Here is a 17,301-nt window from a genome sequence, read left to right on the forward strand (position 1 = left end):
TTGGTGCTGTGGCAGCAACACCACTACTCTGCCTTGCTATCCTTTCAGGCTGAAAACTTGAGCTCCTATTATGCATTTTATGCCTTTAATTATATTGTGATAATTAATTAATCTCTCCTGTACAGTTGTTTGGGGTTTTTTTTTGTTTGCTTTTATTTTGCTTTTTTGTTTCTTTAATGTTGTTGGGTTTTTTGTTTTGTTTTGTTGGTTGTTGTTGTTGTTGTTGTTGGGGTTTTTTTGCTGTTGAAGTCGAAGCCTGCACTAACACATTGGATTTACGTGGTTATGATGATTACAGAGACTTATGAAGATGTTTTATGAAGTTCCATATATCTGGGAAAGATTTCTGTGTAATATTGAATTAACTTGCAGCCATAATCTGTCAGTTGGGTGACAAGCTAATTTTTCACATCAATTAAATCTAAGAAAGACAGGGTTATAGCAAAAGATGTAAGGCAGCTAACTTTATTAGCTAGTCACTACTTTTTCTCATTCATAATGGCTGCTAATTAAACTGAGTGAGCAGAGCCTTCCCATCATAAGCAAGTTCCTACTTTGTGGGAGATTTGGCATTTAAATTTTCAGATAAACAGCCTCATTTGAGGGTCTCATTTGCTTATTAATGAGTGATTGACTCAGCTTTTTCAGATGTTTGCACTGTCAAGGTGAATCTAGGAGTAAGCAGTATCTCAGATTTGTGACACTGATTTGGAAATTTCAGCCATTCCTTTACCTCTAAAAGGCACATCAAGTGGCTGAGATCAATCACTTGGATTTTCCATTCCAAAATAGTCAACAAGCACTGTGCTTAATGAAGCACAGCAAAATAAACTACTGATGCAAACAAAACTTTACTGCTTGACCTCCTTATTGTCTAAAGGCCAATAACCTTTTGTATATAACTAAAGCTGGGAAATAATTTACTTGAAATACACCTATTTAGGTCTTGCAGGGTGAATGCATTTCCTTCTGGAAAAAGGAAGCATGTTTTCAGCATGTTTAAATCAGCTTAAACTACAAATCTGTCTTGGCAGGTTTTAGCACTTGTAAATTCCAATGTGATTTTTATTTTGCTTCGTTCTGGCTGCTTCCCTATCTGATTGCTTCTTATTGCAAGACTAATAAGGAAAGTCAAGACAAAAAAAAAACAAACCAAAACAAAACAAAAGAGGAAGAAAGACTCATGGCTGAGTGGATACCCCATGTGACATTTAATCTTCAAGTGAAGTGGTATTTTCTGCCTGGTATTTATCAGTAAAGAAGCTAAAACCACCACTGCAAATCTTACTGGTAAGACTTACTTGTCCCTTTTTGCCCTTGCCATAACTCTGCCAAGATGTGGAATACACTTTCTTCACAATGTATGACAAACTCTTAGAGATCTTTATCAGGAGAGCTCCTAAACAAATCCCTTGCTGTGGAGGTTCTGTTATAACAGCATGGCTTAACTAAAAATTACATCTCAGTTTCAGTAGTCCTGATAGTTACCCAGCTTTATGCATTGGTTGAACTGCAGCAAGATCAGTACAAGGTTACAATCAGCGTGTAGATCAGTTCAGAAAATCCTTATTTGTGACTTATGTTGTTACACAGCACTGATTCTGTTACATGGGGCATTCATTGGAAGTTTGAAAGGAACTGAATTTCCCTTTGATAGGAAAAATAAAAATTAGATTGCTGTGAAGATTTGGCAATGCCTAAAATAATTCCAAACTATGTGTGTTGGTAAATCTTTGCTGGGAGAAATTCCAGTCCATTTGAAGATGACTGCTTTATTTAAGCTTATGTTCCAGTCTATGCAAAAATTGCCTATTTTGATCCTGATATGTCATAGATTACATTCAATGACTTCCCTCAGGCCCTTAATCTGAGCTTTATTTGCATGGGATTTGGGAAACTGGCAGGATTTGTATCAGGCCAACACTTTCCATTACAGAGCTGTACTGTGAGCAAGACAAACTCCCAAGACAATCTTGCTAAAGACCTTTGGAAAAGATTTAACTTGAAAGGATTTTTCTTGGTAACAGAGCAGTGGAATGTACTGAAAAACTCTTTGATTTCCTGTGCCACAGCTTGGGGGAAAAAAAAAAGTACTCTGAATAACATACACTTGTGTATAGCCATGAATATTCATAGTCACTAGCTGCAGATTGAACATGCTGTAAAGTATATGCAAAAAATTAAATAGTTTAGGGAAGAAATGTAAGGAATACAAATGAAACGAGTGAACAAGTCTAACTGATGAAGCTGAAAGATAAAAAAAGCACTCTCAATGCTATCTTTTGGGGGGGAGCTGATCCTGCGGTGGAGCAGATGATGTTTTTAAAAAGAAAACTAGTGTGATGACTTTTCCATGAGAAACCACTCGGTATGGCAAGAAACTCCCACTAGATGGCAATGTCTACTCACTACTGAGTCCTGATACTAAGGCGTTCCAAAATACTAATTATTCAGAAAAGATACCTCTTTTATTAACCCTTTCAAAGCTAATTGAAGCCAGTGGACACAACTCCATTGACTTTTATGTTTCCTGGACCAACACTTCGTAGTGTTGGTAACTTTTGTCATCGTTCACACACTCATATATAGCTCAATTTTTTGTGTACTGCATGTGCTGGGCTTTCAGAAGTCACCTTAGTACAGAGACTGCAAAAGGAGTGTCAAAGAGCTGGAGATATTCTCTAGCTAATGGACAGGTGTTTTACCCAGAAAGGTATGGTGGGGTGTTAAATGCTGCTTGATATAATACATGTCCTTCAGGAGCCACGCTAACATAATTGTATACTATCAACTTGATCCAAATTTCATGGTATGTGACTTACTCTTTCTGTGCACAATTACCAGAAGAACCACTGGGAAAAAAAAAAAAAATCCTGAACTTTGTCATTTATGTCGACAATTACTACAGGTTTGAAGCTGTCCATAAGTTTTAGCCCAGAGCCAGCCATAATGAGGCTCTGAAGCAACTGCTGACCCCCCTGGTAAAAGTGAGACAAAACCCCACTTTGTCCAAGAGGGCCTCCTTACTGCCTACAACACACTGAACTAAAAATATACCTGTCGTTAATAACGTTATATAGTTCTCCACCATTTAAATGCAGGTCAAATGAGCATCTTAAACAGAGGCTGTAATGACTGACTGCAGCACAAAACCAAAACATTTGGTAGATTTAAAATCTCCTTCTCCAAGGATCCTGTGGGACATGGGCACAATGAGCTTTTTGTTTGCAGCTGACTACAGTATGTTTTAGTTTGTTTGCTTTATTTAACCCTCAGAGCCAGGCCCCTTCCCTACAATACTCCATGCCTTTTGAAGGTTTTTGTGTTCAATAAAGTTACTCTTTCTGAGAGGGGTGCAGTTACAGATTTGCTAAAGTAAAAGCATTCTGATTCACTGACCAATAAAGGAAGGAAAAGAGAAGGCTTTGTTTTTGCCAGAATTAAACTTCAGTTTTGTTTTGCTGTTTCTTTTTTTTTATTATTTATTTACTCCCTTTGTTGTTTTTTTTTTTTTTTTAAAGATATACCTACCTAGCACGGACAAACAGAGGTCTAGCACTGCAAAACACAAAGCATAAACACTCTTATGCCGAAGGGAAGAAAAACTAATGTAGAGTCTCTGGATAGTTTTAAAAGGGGCAATACGCCCCATTACTTTCCTAGCTGGCAGCATTCTCCAAGTGACAGACAATCTGGTCACAGACACTAGCCAGCTCCTTATTACAGCACTAATCTTATGTAATGGGAGTGAGCTCACCACCCTACAAAGCACTAATTATCAACAGCATTTTCCAAAGGATATGAATAACTCCCCTTGTGAGACAGAGGCCCAAGGCACAACCCCAAGTAACTATATGGGCTTAATCCATAACGTGAATAGCTCCAAAGGACTCCTTTACTGCTGTGCCTGCTCACAAGAATCCTTAACAGTGAAATGCCAACAATCCAAATACAATGGAGGAGCTGCCAAAAGCAACACCAGATTTTTTCTATTTGGATGGGTGTGCTTTACAGCTGAAAAAGTTACTATTCACAGAACTAAGTGAATTATTTAAATTCAATTTCCCTGAGATATTTTCAAATGTCACATTGTGTTCACTCTTCCTTTGATCAAGCCAATTATTAATTGTCTCCATTGATAATGAAAGTTTCATTATTTTGTAGTTTGTATTACATCATATTTAAAGTATACAGAGGTCCAAGTAGTCATGGACGAGTTTTCAGAGAGTTGTGTGAGTATTTAGGCCTTGCTTTCTTCTCCTCTGCCACTGTGATTTTCCTAAATGTATTTGTTTTTATTGCTTAGAGTTTTTATCATGATTCTGGGACGAAGACATCCATTATTTTCCCTTAAAGAGTTGTTCCCTGTCACAGAAATCCTGGGAGACAGATCTACAGAAAAGTGCAAGAATAATTTTGATTCTGTGATTTTCAAAATGTAAACAATGTCTTTCATATAACCATTTTCATTCCTGTGTAGAATGTAAATCAGAGGAAAACTAATGCTTTCCCACACCAAGTGCCAACAGAACAGCCCTATAACTACACTGTAATAGATGAAAAGCAGAAGTAAGGAAACATGCTCTTTAAAATACTATATATTATTTTCTTCTACTACTTGCATCTGTCAATGCAATCATACCTAAAATGGCTTGAGCAGAAATTGGCTTGATATTCAGGAAGTAATGAATAACAAAACCTTAAAAATGTTAGGATATTGTGAGTTCTCCGAACACACCTCAGTACCTGCTCTCACTGCTTTCACCTTTGAGACAAATTATGTGAAGTTAGAGACTAGGCAGATAAGCTAAAGTTTGCAGCCTGCAAATTCCTTTCTAAATAGTCCATGTGATCTCAGCTCTTGTTGGTATTCCAAGCCTATGCTTGTGGCAGCGGCCCCTAATCTCCATCTCTCAGTGAACTTGTACCATAAGTGAGACCTAAGCTTCCTCAAAGAGCACCCACTTTATGTGTTGTACTAAACCAGCTGCAATCAGCTCTTTCCCCTTGAGAAAAAGGCAAAGCTAAAGCCCTGAGATAATTATATCTTGCCAGGGACATCAAAAGCAACAAGAAAAGCTTCAGGAAGTATGTCAATGATAAAAGGAATTCTAGGGAAGTGGTAAGCCTTCTCTACCAGGACATGAGACTACATCATCCAGGATAAGGAGAAGGCTGAGGTACTCGATGACCTTTTTACCTTAGTCTTCATCAGCAAGGGCTCTAATCACACCACCCAAGTCACAGAAGGTAAAAGCAGGAACTGGGAAAACAAAAAACTGCCTGCTCTAACTGAAGATCGGGTTAAAGAATGTGAAGGTGCTCAAGTCCTGAAGGACTCCATCTGTGGGTCCTGATGGAACTGGTGAATGAAATTACCAAGTCAGTTTCCATCATAATTGGAAAGCTATGGCAATTGATGAGGTTCCCACTGACTGGGAAAAAGGGGAATATAACCTGCATTTTCAAAAAGGAAAAAATACCTTGGGAACTACAGACCAGTAAATCTCACCTCTTTCCTGGCAAGATCACAGACCACATCCTCCTGCTAAGGCACATGAAAAATGAGGAGGTGATTGATGGCAGGCAACATGGCTTCACCAAGAGTAAATTGTGCCTGACAGACTTGGTGGCCTTCTGTGACAAGGTAACGGTGTTGAAGGGCAAGGAAACAGCAATTGATGTTGTCTACCTGGACTTGTGCAAAGCATTTGACACTCCCCCACAGCATCCTGGTCTCCAAATTGGAACATGGGTTTGATGGGTGGACCACTCAGTGGATAAGGAATTAGCTTGATGACCACACTCAAAAGAGTGATGGTCAATGGTTCAGTGTCTAAGTGGAGATGAGTACTAAGTGGTGCTTCTCAGGAATCACTACTGGAACTGGTGCTGTTTAACCTCTTTGTTGCCAACACAGACAGCGGGACCAGGGCACCATCAGCAAGTTTGCCAACACCCAAGTCGTGTGGTGCTGTGAACACACTGAAGAGAAATGATGGCATAGAGAGGGACAGGCTTGAGAGATGTGTCAATGTCAGCCTCACAAAGTTCAACAAAGCCAAGTGAACCTGTGTAAGGGCAATCCCAAGAACAAACACAGGCTGGGCAGAGAATGGGTAGAGAGCAGTCTCAAGAAGGACTGGGTAGACACTGGTGGATAAGAAGCTCAACATGAGCCAGTAACGAGTGTTTGCAGCCCAGAAAGCCAACTGTATCCTGGGCTGCTTCAAAAGCAGCATGGCCAGCAGGGTGAAGGAGGTGATTCTGCCCCTGTACTCTGCTCTTTTGAGAATCCACCTGGAGTACTGCATCAGTTCTGGGAACCTCAGGACAACAGGGACATTGAACTGTTCGAGTGGACCCAGAGGAGGGACACAAAGATGATCAGAGGTCTGGAGTAGCTTCCCTGTGGGGACAGGTTGTGAGAGTTGGGGTTGTTCAGCCTGGAGAAGAGAAGGTTCTGGTTAGACCACAACGTGGCCTTCCAGTACCTGAAGGGGGTCAACAAAATAGCTGGAGAGGTACTTTTTATAAAGTCATGTAGTGACAGAACAAGAGGTGATAGCTTCAACCCAAAAGCTCGACATATATTAGACATTAGGAGGAAATTCTTCCCCATGACAGTGGTGAGGCACCGGAAGAGGTTGTCTAGAGAAGTTGTGGAGGCTCCAAGCCTGGAAGTGTTCAAAGCCAAGACAGCACCCTGACCAACCTGGTTCAGCAGGTGTTCCTACCTATGTCAGGGGCTTTGTAGTGTGATGCTTTTTAAGTTTCCTTCCAACCTAAACCATGATATGATACTATGATTCTGTAATTCAGAAAAAGAATGATTGCTGGTGTCAAAGTGTTTTTCATGTGGCCTATCAACTCCAGAATTTGAACCCACCTCTCACAACCACCCAAAAAAGTAAACCTTTTCCTTTTCTTTCAAAAACAGACCAAAAAAAGAAAAAAAAAAATTGTGGGAGAGCAGGAACACACTGTAGATGGGAAAAGATTGCTTCCTGCCATATGGATACAGTACAGCAAGTCAGAACAAATTAGATTCATATGGATGGTCAGCAATAGACTCCACAGTTTAGTATAATTATATCTTATTTTGTTCTGCATGTTTGACAAGGTAGTCTAAGCTTACCCAAGGAGCAACTTTGAAGATGTGCTCTGACCTTAACCAAGAAGATCCCCATTAGTGTTTTAAAAGAAACAAAGACAAATATGAGCATAATGACCTGGTCAGTAAAATCCAGTGTAATGAAATATTTATGAACAAGTAGTGCCTGGACTGACAATTAAGCTCTAGTGCATGACTTAACTTCTTTATTTGTGTCCTTTTGCACTTTTGAAGCCCAGTCAACGTTTGGGATGTAGTGGGAAAAGCATGCTGAAAAGATATCTTTTAGCAGGAGATTGTAGGACTTAATCCACACAACCCAATCCATTGCATAAAACTGTACCATTTTGCCTGAAAGGCAGGAAGCTGCTAAGCAGTTTTAAATTAAAACCCACTTTACAATTAAGAAACAAGTCTGCCAAAATCCACTAAAAGTCCAAAGATAACTATGTGTTAAAAACCTCAGTGAGGTAAACCAGAAAGCCTCCTCAAGTAATCTTTGCAGGAACAGAGCCTGCAATACAATGATGCAGGAGTCTGCTCATTTCTATTTTGCTTAGATAATTTTCCTTATGTTAAAAGCTCTTGTTATGGACAACGAGTAGATTTAATACTGATATGGACAAATGTCATGTTTTAAATCCTATTCTTAACTTTCTTATTGAATCTGATTGTACTTGCTTTGTTATTCAAGACACCAACATTTCCCTTGAGGAACTCTGACAATCAGAGCATGTATTTACAAGATCACCATTCATTTATTCCAGGACTTGCTTACTGGCATTATTTTTGCAAGTTAAACACAAATTCCAGTTGATACATGAAAAACATGCAGACGAGTAGAGGGGTCTTTTTAACTCTACTTGGGTTTGATGAATTGTTAACAGTCATTGTTTTCTATAGGAACTAAAAAACAAACAAACAAAAAACCCAAACCAAAACAACAACAACAAAAAAAACCCCAAGATATCAAAAAGTGGCTGACTACAATTATTCCACTACTAGACACCTAAATAATCACCCCTGTCTTCAGGCCAATGACCAAGGTGCTTTTATCACCTTCATCTCACAGGAATTAACAAGAAGTACCTAGGAAGACAGTGGAAATGAGACAGCACAAGATTTACATGCCATGATTGCATACGACTATCAAGTCCACAAAAAATAGCTAAGGTGGATGTGTGTGCTCGGAAGTTCGTTGTAGTTAGAATCAACATGCACTTGGAAATATGTTTGCTGGTTTTCACTACAAAACTCATGTACGTGCTTTATCTGTCATATTTAATGGGGATTTGCACTTTAGTTAAAAAAAAAAAAAGACAAACAGAAAAACGTCACTTAGAATGAGCTCAAATTGTCCAAAAATTATGGATTTCCTTCCACTGAACTCATTGGTTGAAATACCTTTTACGTGTTAAAGGGGAAAAAAAAAAAAAAGAAAAAGTAAAGGTATTTGATCCCTTTTCCAGAAATTGCTAGTAACATACATGCCAACACTGAGCAAAAGAATTCCTTTCAATATACTGAATATTTAAGTTATGGGTTTCCTTATGTCCGTGGAAAAGAATTACCAAAGTTATCACAGAATCGCAGAACCACAGAATTAACTAGGTTGTGAAAGACCTTCAAGATCATCAAGTCCAACCTATCACCCAACACCAATCAACTAAACCATGGCACTAAGTGCCTCATCCAGTCTTATTTTAAACACTGCCATGGACAATGACTTCACCACCTCCCTGGGCAGCCTATTCCAATGGCCAATCTCTCTTTCTGTGAAGAATTTCTTCCTAACATCCAGACGAAACCTCCCCTGGTGCAGCTTTAGACTGTGATCTAAACCTTGTTCCACGATCTCCAGTAGTAGAAACTGTGGTTCAGTGATTCCCAGTCCCAGAGTATTTTGGTTTGAGTTGTGGGATTTGGGTTTTGGGGGGGGGGGGGGTTTAAGTTTTTTTATTTTTTTCAGAAAGAAAACTCACATGAAAGAAAATTCACTAAAATGTGTCACATCTAATTCATCTTGTCAGTACTGGGCCACATGCAGCACCAGGCCAACAATTCCATCTACAACATATCTTGCTGCTGCTGTTTTTCGTTCATTTGCTTTTTCATCTAAAGCCTAATAAAATCTTGTTAGTATGATATTCAGATTAGATCAAGCTGTAACTGGAAGGAAAGTCAAACAGGTATCCAGACAAAAGTGCATCACTTGTACATGTAGAGCTTATATAGCACCTAGAGTGACTTTTCTGACTTCTCCAAGCAAACTCCTAAATCAGATGAATTCTCAACAGACTTGATAATTTTTCCTCTATGCCAGCAGTGTTGAACAGAATTGTAGATAGATAACATTATTTTACAGAAAATGTGGGACTGGACACAGAGTTTGAAATAGCTGAATTACAGAAGCACCTTGATATGTGAAATACAAGATTTCTGGCTAAATGCAAGAGCTACCTCTTATCTCAGAAATTCAAGTTAGAACCTGAGCATTGATGTAATAATGCTCATTTTTATGATCAGAAATTATAGTAATGCATTTAACACTATCATGATTACTGTTCACCTGCAAATAGGTAAATGATGTAATTTTTTTGACATACACAGTATTCAAATTCACTGGAATTTCAAGATATAATCAGGGAAAGACATTTGATCCATGCATTTAATTATGTTATTGTTTCCTATTAACTACTAGACAAGTAATAAATCACTGCATCCAAAAGAGTGCTTAGAAAGCGTGAAAAATAAGTTAAAAATGGGAAAAGCAACAAATGCTACTTAAAAGCCACTTAAAACCATGGTATCCAGAAACCATAAGGAATTCATTATGAGGGAAAGCTATTTAAGCAGCGAACATAAACGATTTCAAGAGACACCTAAATTGTTTCTGAAAGAAGGCACAGACAGAAGTTATTAAAAATAAAAGAAAAAGAAGGTGGAAAAAAGATCAATCAAAATTGAAGTATGTTGGGCAGTTGGTTTTATCTTAATTTCTTAAAACTGAAAAATAAAGTAAAAACATAATTCCACATTTGCCCAGTAGCCTGAATTAAAAACTAGAATCTCAGCTCTAACTTAATTTCCTTAAATTCATCATTCAGTGACCTCTTTGTCACTAGCTTTAGAATATATGAGTATTTGTCTTTGGAATATATGAGCATGTCTTTACACTTCCCACTGTAAGATGGGTTGCCACTTCAGGCACTACATTTATGCCCAAATTTGTCTCACTTAACTTTAGATCCCTTAGTAAAGTCTAAGCTCTTTCACCCACCTCTACAGACAGCCCAGACCATCCCTGAGCTTCAACCAAACCTAAACCACCCTCAGAGGGTGCCTGTTACTAACAGTGTGGTGTAAGAAACTACACTGGGAGTCAGAGAATGAACTCAGTGGAGTTCAATGCCATGGCCCAACTTACACTCCCAAATACACATGAGGATAGGCAAGAGAAAATGATAAAACAACTCTTCTGCTTACACCCAGCAAGACTGTGACTCCAAGCCACCACAGGTGCATTAGTATCACCACAGATGCACTGAGCAATCAGTCAGGAAACAAAAAATTTCTTCATCTTTTTATTCCCCTCCATATGCAGTCACCTGCCACATGGTAGTTTCCTCAAGAAATGGATTATTTACAAGTCATTTTACAAGACTCTAAACCTCTGGTTATTTACATGAAATGTTAATAAACAAAGCCTGCCTTGCCCCAGGTGTCTTTCTGCATAAGTTATAGACACGTGGTGTGCACGTGTGAGGATGTACATATGTGTATCCAAATGCTTTCTGCTGTAAGAAGAATTCAGAACTGTAAAGAAGAATAACAAAGATAACCAGTCTGGGGGTTTCTTTATATAAACAGCAATAAATCACCTGCCCTTCTACGATAGAAAGTGTTTTGAATTAGGAAGAGATCAGTCATTTCCTGTATTCATTAACTCTTTGATTTAGGTTAGTTAAAGGTGGGCAGAGAGTGTTTTCCCTCTTCTTCATATGATTGTTTTAAGGCAATAAGAGATATCAATAGTATCCTAAAATTTTATGGACAGATTAGAGGTTACAGGCCTCCAGAATCATCTAAGGATGACTGTTTCTCCATCCATGTAGAGCTGCCACACAGCCTAGAACAATCTCCAACAATATTTGAGAAGCTTATTAGTACATTCCCACAGACTTATAGAATGCAAGAGCTTCAACTGTCATATCCTCACCCGAAAAATGCATTTTGCTCCATATACAGAAGGGTGAGAAGAAGCACCACAAACAGCCTTGTATAAGATCAGAAGAGCACGAACCAACCCCAGCAGAGACCCTTAAATTACAGTCTCAGACTTTTCTGAGTTCTCTTTGGAAGCTTTGAGGGCTTTCACATGTACAATAACAAGAACTCAAATCAAGATTTTAGAACTACAATAGAAAATAGTAGTTAACCCAAAACAAGAGTCTGCTGGCTCTTTGATTGGGCACACACTTTTTTTTCATGCAGCTTCCTTCATTGCTACTGGGAATTTGATAAGCCACCACAGAAAGAAATGAATGAGTGATTTAATTTCAAAGGCATCTTACCAGTGGGCTACCATCAGTCCAGCGGAAATCACGCTCAAACATCTTGTCATTAAGGCCAATCCACTGATAGTCATGACCAATACCTAAGGAACCAGAAGGATATTTTTATTAATCTTCCCATAAATGGAAGACATTTCAACAAGGAAAGTAAAAAGAATTTGCACGGAATGAATCAGACATCCTGTTCAGACAAAGAAAGCAAAAAGAATTTGCACAGAATGAATCAGACATCTAAGATTAATCTACTATTCACTATGCAAACTATTTAGAAGTTGGTTTTCAACTTTTCAATTTTAATTTGGATTATCTATAAAAATGTAGGTTCTCATCTGACAGTTTTAAACAATCATGCCTCTTTGCTTCTGATAGTGTCTCCCAAAGAAAACAGATTAGTTTCCTTCTTGAGTACATATGGAAGGAAACAAAAAGGGGGGGAAAATCACTTAAAATAATAAAAGCAAGTATTTTAATCTACCTTTCTCATTACGGTTGGGCTGAGACCAGTGTTGTCTAGACTGTGCAACACAACAAACAGGAACTATTCTTTTATGCCTAGGTAATACAACATATGATGGTGTGGTCATTGATGTCAAGTGCACAAAAAGTCAAAAACCCACAAAAAAAAAAAAAAAGTTCATCAATTTTCAACACCAAAAAAATTGTCTCCTCTCCCTCAAAATTAAAGTTAGTTTCTACGTAACAAATAATAATACTGACAATTGGCAATGACAGCAAAAATAAACCTGAAGAACACTAAGTGTGCCTTTTGAGCATTTTAAAAGTGCATTTTAAGATGCAGATGTAAAAGCTGAACAACCAGGAGGATATTTCACTAGCTCTGAACACTCAGTGCCCACTTTTGTTTAGAGGAAACCTAACAGTACATACGGTTCACAAAGATCTGCTCCTCTTGGGACAAGATGCTTGTCAAGTGTGCTCCCTGGAGGCGGCATTCCCTTTCAGCTGTGTCCCATGTACGCCGATGGGCAAAGTATTTGTAGCACTGTCCTTGGAACTTGTGCCAGCCATAGTCACACGTCTCCGTGTCTGTGACAAACAAATCAGATCTCTGTCAATGGGCATGAAACACAGGCACGCTTCATGCAAGCCAAGGTGTTTTCTGAAGAGCAAATGTTCAAGAAGACACCCACCCCTTGGTAAAAATGCAAACAACCAGCATTCATCCTTGAGACTTCATTGTGCTTTCAGTTAGTTCTGTTTACACAGAACTAGTAATCTCGCAAGCTGCAAGATTATTACTTATATAAGGAGTATAATTGCAACTGGCAACTTTGTGAGCTTTCATGGATCAAATTGTGCTGTATCTGGAGGACATCTTCAGCCCATAGCTCTGGATGAATGAAATGCCTGGTAGGACTTCAGTTCTACATTTCATCTGAGTCTGTGTATGTGGATGGGAATTTTCACTTGCAAGGGCAGATAGTTGTTTGAGTGACTGTACCTTGGTTTGGAAGATAACTGAAAATAATCTGAAGGAAAGCACTTGTCATTGTTCAGTCCATGGATGCAAATTTGCAGTATTAGTTTTCTGAACTTACCCCTCCAAACTCATTCAGAACCCATCCTCCTTGACAAACTCTAACCTAAATAAACTTTAGACATCACTTCCTAAAGCAGGATGTAGAGCTGAAATACAAAGTAATCAAATACACATTTTCTATTCTTGTATGAGGGATGGTACTGATAAGAATGCATAAGAGACAGAAGCTCACACCAGCCAGCCCTTTCATCTAAAGAGAAATAAACAAGAGCCTTGGAACAGTAACAGTTCATGGATTTTACATTAATTGTTTTGTCAAGGTTATGCAGCTGCAAACAGAATGGATGGCAAAAAGCAGCAAAGGTCCTGTTCCAAGTCTGCTTCTGCACCAATACTGCAGGAATGAATCACAAACAATAAGACAGGCCTAAAAAATACAGTGCCTGAATGTGTCTGATGTTTGTGTGATGATGACAAGAACTTGCCACTGAGATGAGAAAGTTCTAGGGAGGAATGGAAGAAACAATAGGGAAAACTCAGGCTGGTTTGAGTTATGGCAGATGAAATGACACAAAAAAGGCAGAAGATTACAGCCCTTTCCAACTACAGCTGGTTCCAGCTATCTATTACACGATGGCTTACCCTGAAGGGCTTCAGTCACAGGATGCTGAAGAAAAGAAACACAAAGTTTGACCTTCCCCAGCCACCCAACAGGAATTTGCCACTTCCAACCAAGTTTTATCAATCCCCAAACAAAACTGTACTTGAAAGCAACTATCTGGCCTTCCCAGATCTATATATACATTCTGTCTATGAAACCATATTTTGTACTTTCAATAAGTCAGTGTTGTCAGTAGTCAATTACATGCTTTGGCCAAAGGGGCTCTAGTACAGAAGAGGCTGAAGGGGCATTAGTACAGAAATCCAATTATTACAAGAGATACCAGCAACATATGACTGCAAATTGTTTAACTGTGATATTTCTTAGATTTGAACAACTACCACCTGAAAGACAATTGTGGGATAATGTTTTTCATAACACAAGACTGATTCTTAATTCATAGCAGGAAGAGAGCATTCAGAACCTGAAGCACCAAAGCATCTATTTACTTACTATTTCTTTTAGTTTTTAAATCTTCCAAGAAAAAATATTAGACTTGAAATGGATTTCAGAGTGCAAACATATCTCTTTGGAGGCTTCCCAGTATTTCTCTGACAATTCTTGGCAACAATAAGTAATGCAGCAGTCATTGTCTTAGGAGTCTGGCATCAAAATCACTTTCAAAAGTCATCAATACAGACACAATTGTGCCAACCTCAAAGGCATAATAGAGCATACACTGATTTTCACTCTTCTGTTTTCAACAAGCTGTATAAAACTGCTTGTGCCTTGAGTAATCTCAGCTATGAAAAAAGGAATGTAATCTGTACTACCAACTTGTTAGTTTTTTTATCTTTTCCCTCTTTCCATTCTGTAAGATACAGCTGCAGACACGGCTTTTATTTCTGCCATCTAGGCCACTTTAAATTTTACTCTGCCTTTGGCTTTCTAGAACATTTGCTTAACCACACAATGCTGATTAAAAGTGCAATGTCCTTTGTGAAGGCACTTAAGATTTTATTATTCATCTTGTTCAGGGACTCCCTTGTCCCACAGGAAAGAAGTCAGATAATAGTGTGCAGCATTGCATGCTGAGAAAAAATCATGGCCAGAGAGATTTTCCAGGCTATTGTAAGCAAGCCTCTGATAGGGATGAAGTGCATGCATATGGAGGAGGCAAAGAGGCTTGAAGACACACAATCTAGCAGACTAAGTTCAAAGACTACAATATAATGGTCTGAGCATGAATCACAAAATAAGAAAATTTCTCTTCTTAAGACAGAAGCTACCCAACATAGGTGCTCTTAGTTGAAATGCATTGACTGTAGTCCACATACAACTCCTCCCTCCTATTCAAAATGACATCTTCTTTTGCAAAAGACAAAAGCTGAATAATTTCTTCTGCATCTGTTTGTAGCTCAAATCTACAAAGGCAGAAAGAGATAGAGCTGATGGTTCTAAAATACATAGGATTTTTAGATGGGAAGAGGGTATTTGAGGAAGTTTTTTGGGTGGTAGGGATTCTTGTTTGGTTTTGAGAGGTGAGGTGGATGAGAAAAGGAGAAAAGTTAATGGGAAAAAGCAGAGTCAGGAGGCTAGAGACTGAAAAATGTAAACCAAGAAAGTAAAAATGTGGGAAAATATTTCATGTCTGTACTGCTTTGTCCTGATTGCATGTATCTTAACACATTAACAAAGCTGAAAGGGTGACACAAAGGTAAGGGCTCCATACAGGTATATGATTTTAATGCCTTTACTGAAACAGTAAAGTCTAATTGCAGGTGGCTGTAAATTTTCTGACCTGACCACCTGTGACCAAAGTAGGTGCAAGCGCTTACTGAGTACAATACTCCGTGTTCATTGTGTACTTATCCAGGGAGGTAATCACAGCTTTCTGTAACCTTATTCCACAACGTGATGGAAAGACTGAAGCACTACTTGCCGTATTTATGGTGCTTTAAAAGTTCTTTGACTAGTTTTAACATTTATGACAATTTATAGGCTTTTTCAGCAACGTGTGCAAGGAGTTACTTACATAGCTTCTGTTCTCTGTAATTGCAATTGTATGTGCGTAACAACACCTCCAAACATTGCATTGAAAAAAAGGGTTCTCTGTAGGTTTAATATATAGACAGGTACTGCTTTTTCAACAGCTGCAATAAACTGTTGACAAAAGGTCCCTTGTCTCAAAAAATTCCTTAAGAGGCTTAAAGAAAATAAAGATTGGAATACAGGTACTAGAACGTAATCAGAGTCTTACTCAGTTGTGAATTTTATCTGTCTGCCTTTATCTGATGAGCTATGCCTGAGGCCCATTAGCCCACACATCTTGAGGAGAAACCATTTCCCTGGTAAATATTCTCAGCTGAAAGACATCAATTAGAGACCATCTGTTTTCGGAAAGTATCTTTGCACTGAACCCTTCTTAAATACTTCCGTCCCAAACTACCAATCTCTGGGAGTGAAGTGAATAAAATGAGACTGGAGTGATCACAGACAATTTGAACAATGAACTTGGGTTATAAAAAAACTATTGTTCCTGACATGATGGTTAAAAAACCCAAGAGAACAGCTGGTTGTATTATCCCTAGGAGGCAAGCCCATGCAAACAGCTGCATTTGGCAGACAGACTAGCCTAGGTGAGCTGCAGAGATCTCGCAGTAGAAGAAGACAGACTTTAAAATGCAAACACCATTCCTTGAAAGCAGGTGGACAACAATTAGGATAGCAAAAGAATAAAAAAGAAAAGGATGCTCTAGCCAGACAAGGAAGGAAGAGGAAAATCTAAACAGGTTCTCATCCTGTTCTCATAAGGAACACTTATTCTTGAATTGACATTCAAGTTGTAAGTCTATCATTTTGATGTTTCCCATGTAATTATTCATAAGACAAAGCAGTTGTCACCACAAATACAGATGGTCAGATAATGCTGCAATGGCCATGGCTTTTCATACATCTTACTGATCATAGGGGACTACTGTACAATTGGTTCCACCAGTCCACTGTGAGACGAAGTATGAAACAACTCTTCTCTCTTCTTTTCCTGAGCATGTTACTTGCAAAGCAAGTCATCAGACAGCAAAATTGGGAGGACTTGAACTGTGTGATCATTTATCTGGACATCAAGAACTCTCATAAGGGTTTTTCACAGGGGAATGACAATAAAAAGACTTATGGCTTCCAAGAATAAGAGTCACACCTAGATGTACCATAGCCCACAGTCAATCTTTGAAAAAAAAATTAAAAAACCCTAGGTTTGGGATATTTCTGAGATATTGGGATATTTTAAAAAGTAGTGTTCAAGTGTCTCCAAGAGGCATGCAGACTATTCATCTGTACTTTGAAAAGATACATGTGGTGAGCAGAAGTAGGTATTAACTAACAGAGGTACTCTACTCACTTTCAATCTAGTCTGAGACAGAAGCGATGCTGTCTTACTGAGCTACCAATCTAGTTTAAAAAGGAAACAGCTGCTCTACTTCTAACATCAGATAATTTTAGCTCTCTTCAG

General features: G+C 38.6%; 1 protein-coding gene across 1 annotated transcript in view; it reads right to left on the reverse strand.

Annotated features, from left to right (window-relative positions):
* Positions 1-17,301, reverse strand: part of VCAN (versican) — a 105,307-nt gene that overhangs the window by 7,576 nt on the left and 80,430 nt on the right. Inside the window, exons 8-9 of the mRNA XM_054397725.1 lie at positions 12,577-12,735; positions 11,689-11,771 (exon numbers count right to left, since the gene is read on the reverse strand). Coding sequence (XP_054253700.1) covers positions 11,689-11,771; positions 12,577-12,735 — 242 coding nt within the window. The remainder of the gene's footprint in view (positions 1-11,688; positions 11,772-12,576; positions 12,736-17,301) is intronic.

Source organism: Indicator indicator, chromosome Z (genome assembly GCF_027791375.1).
Source record: "Indicator indicator isolate 239-I01 chromosome Z, UM_Iind_1.1, whole genome shotgun sequence".
In the NCBI taxonomy this organism is placed as follows: Eukaryota; Metazoa; Chordata; class Aves; order Piciformes; family Indicatoridae; genus Indicator; species Indicator indicator.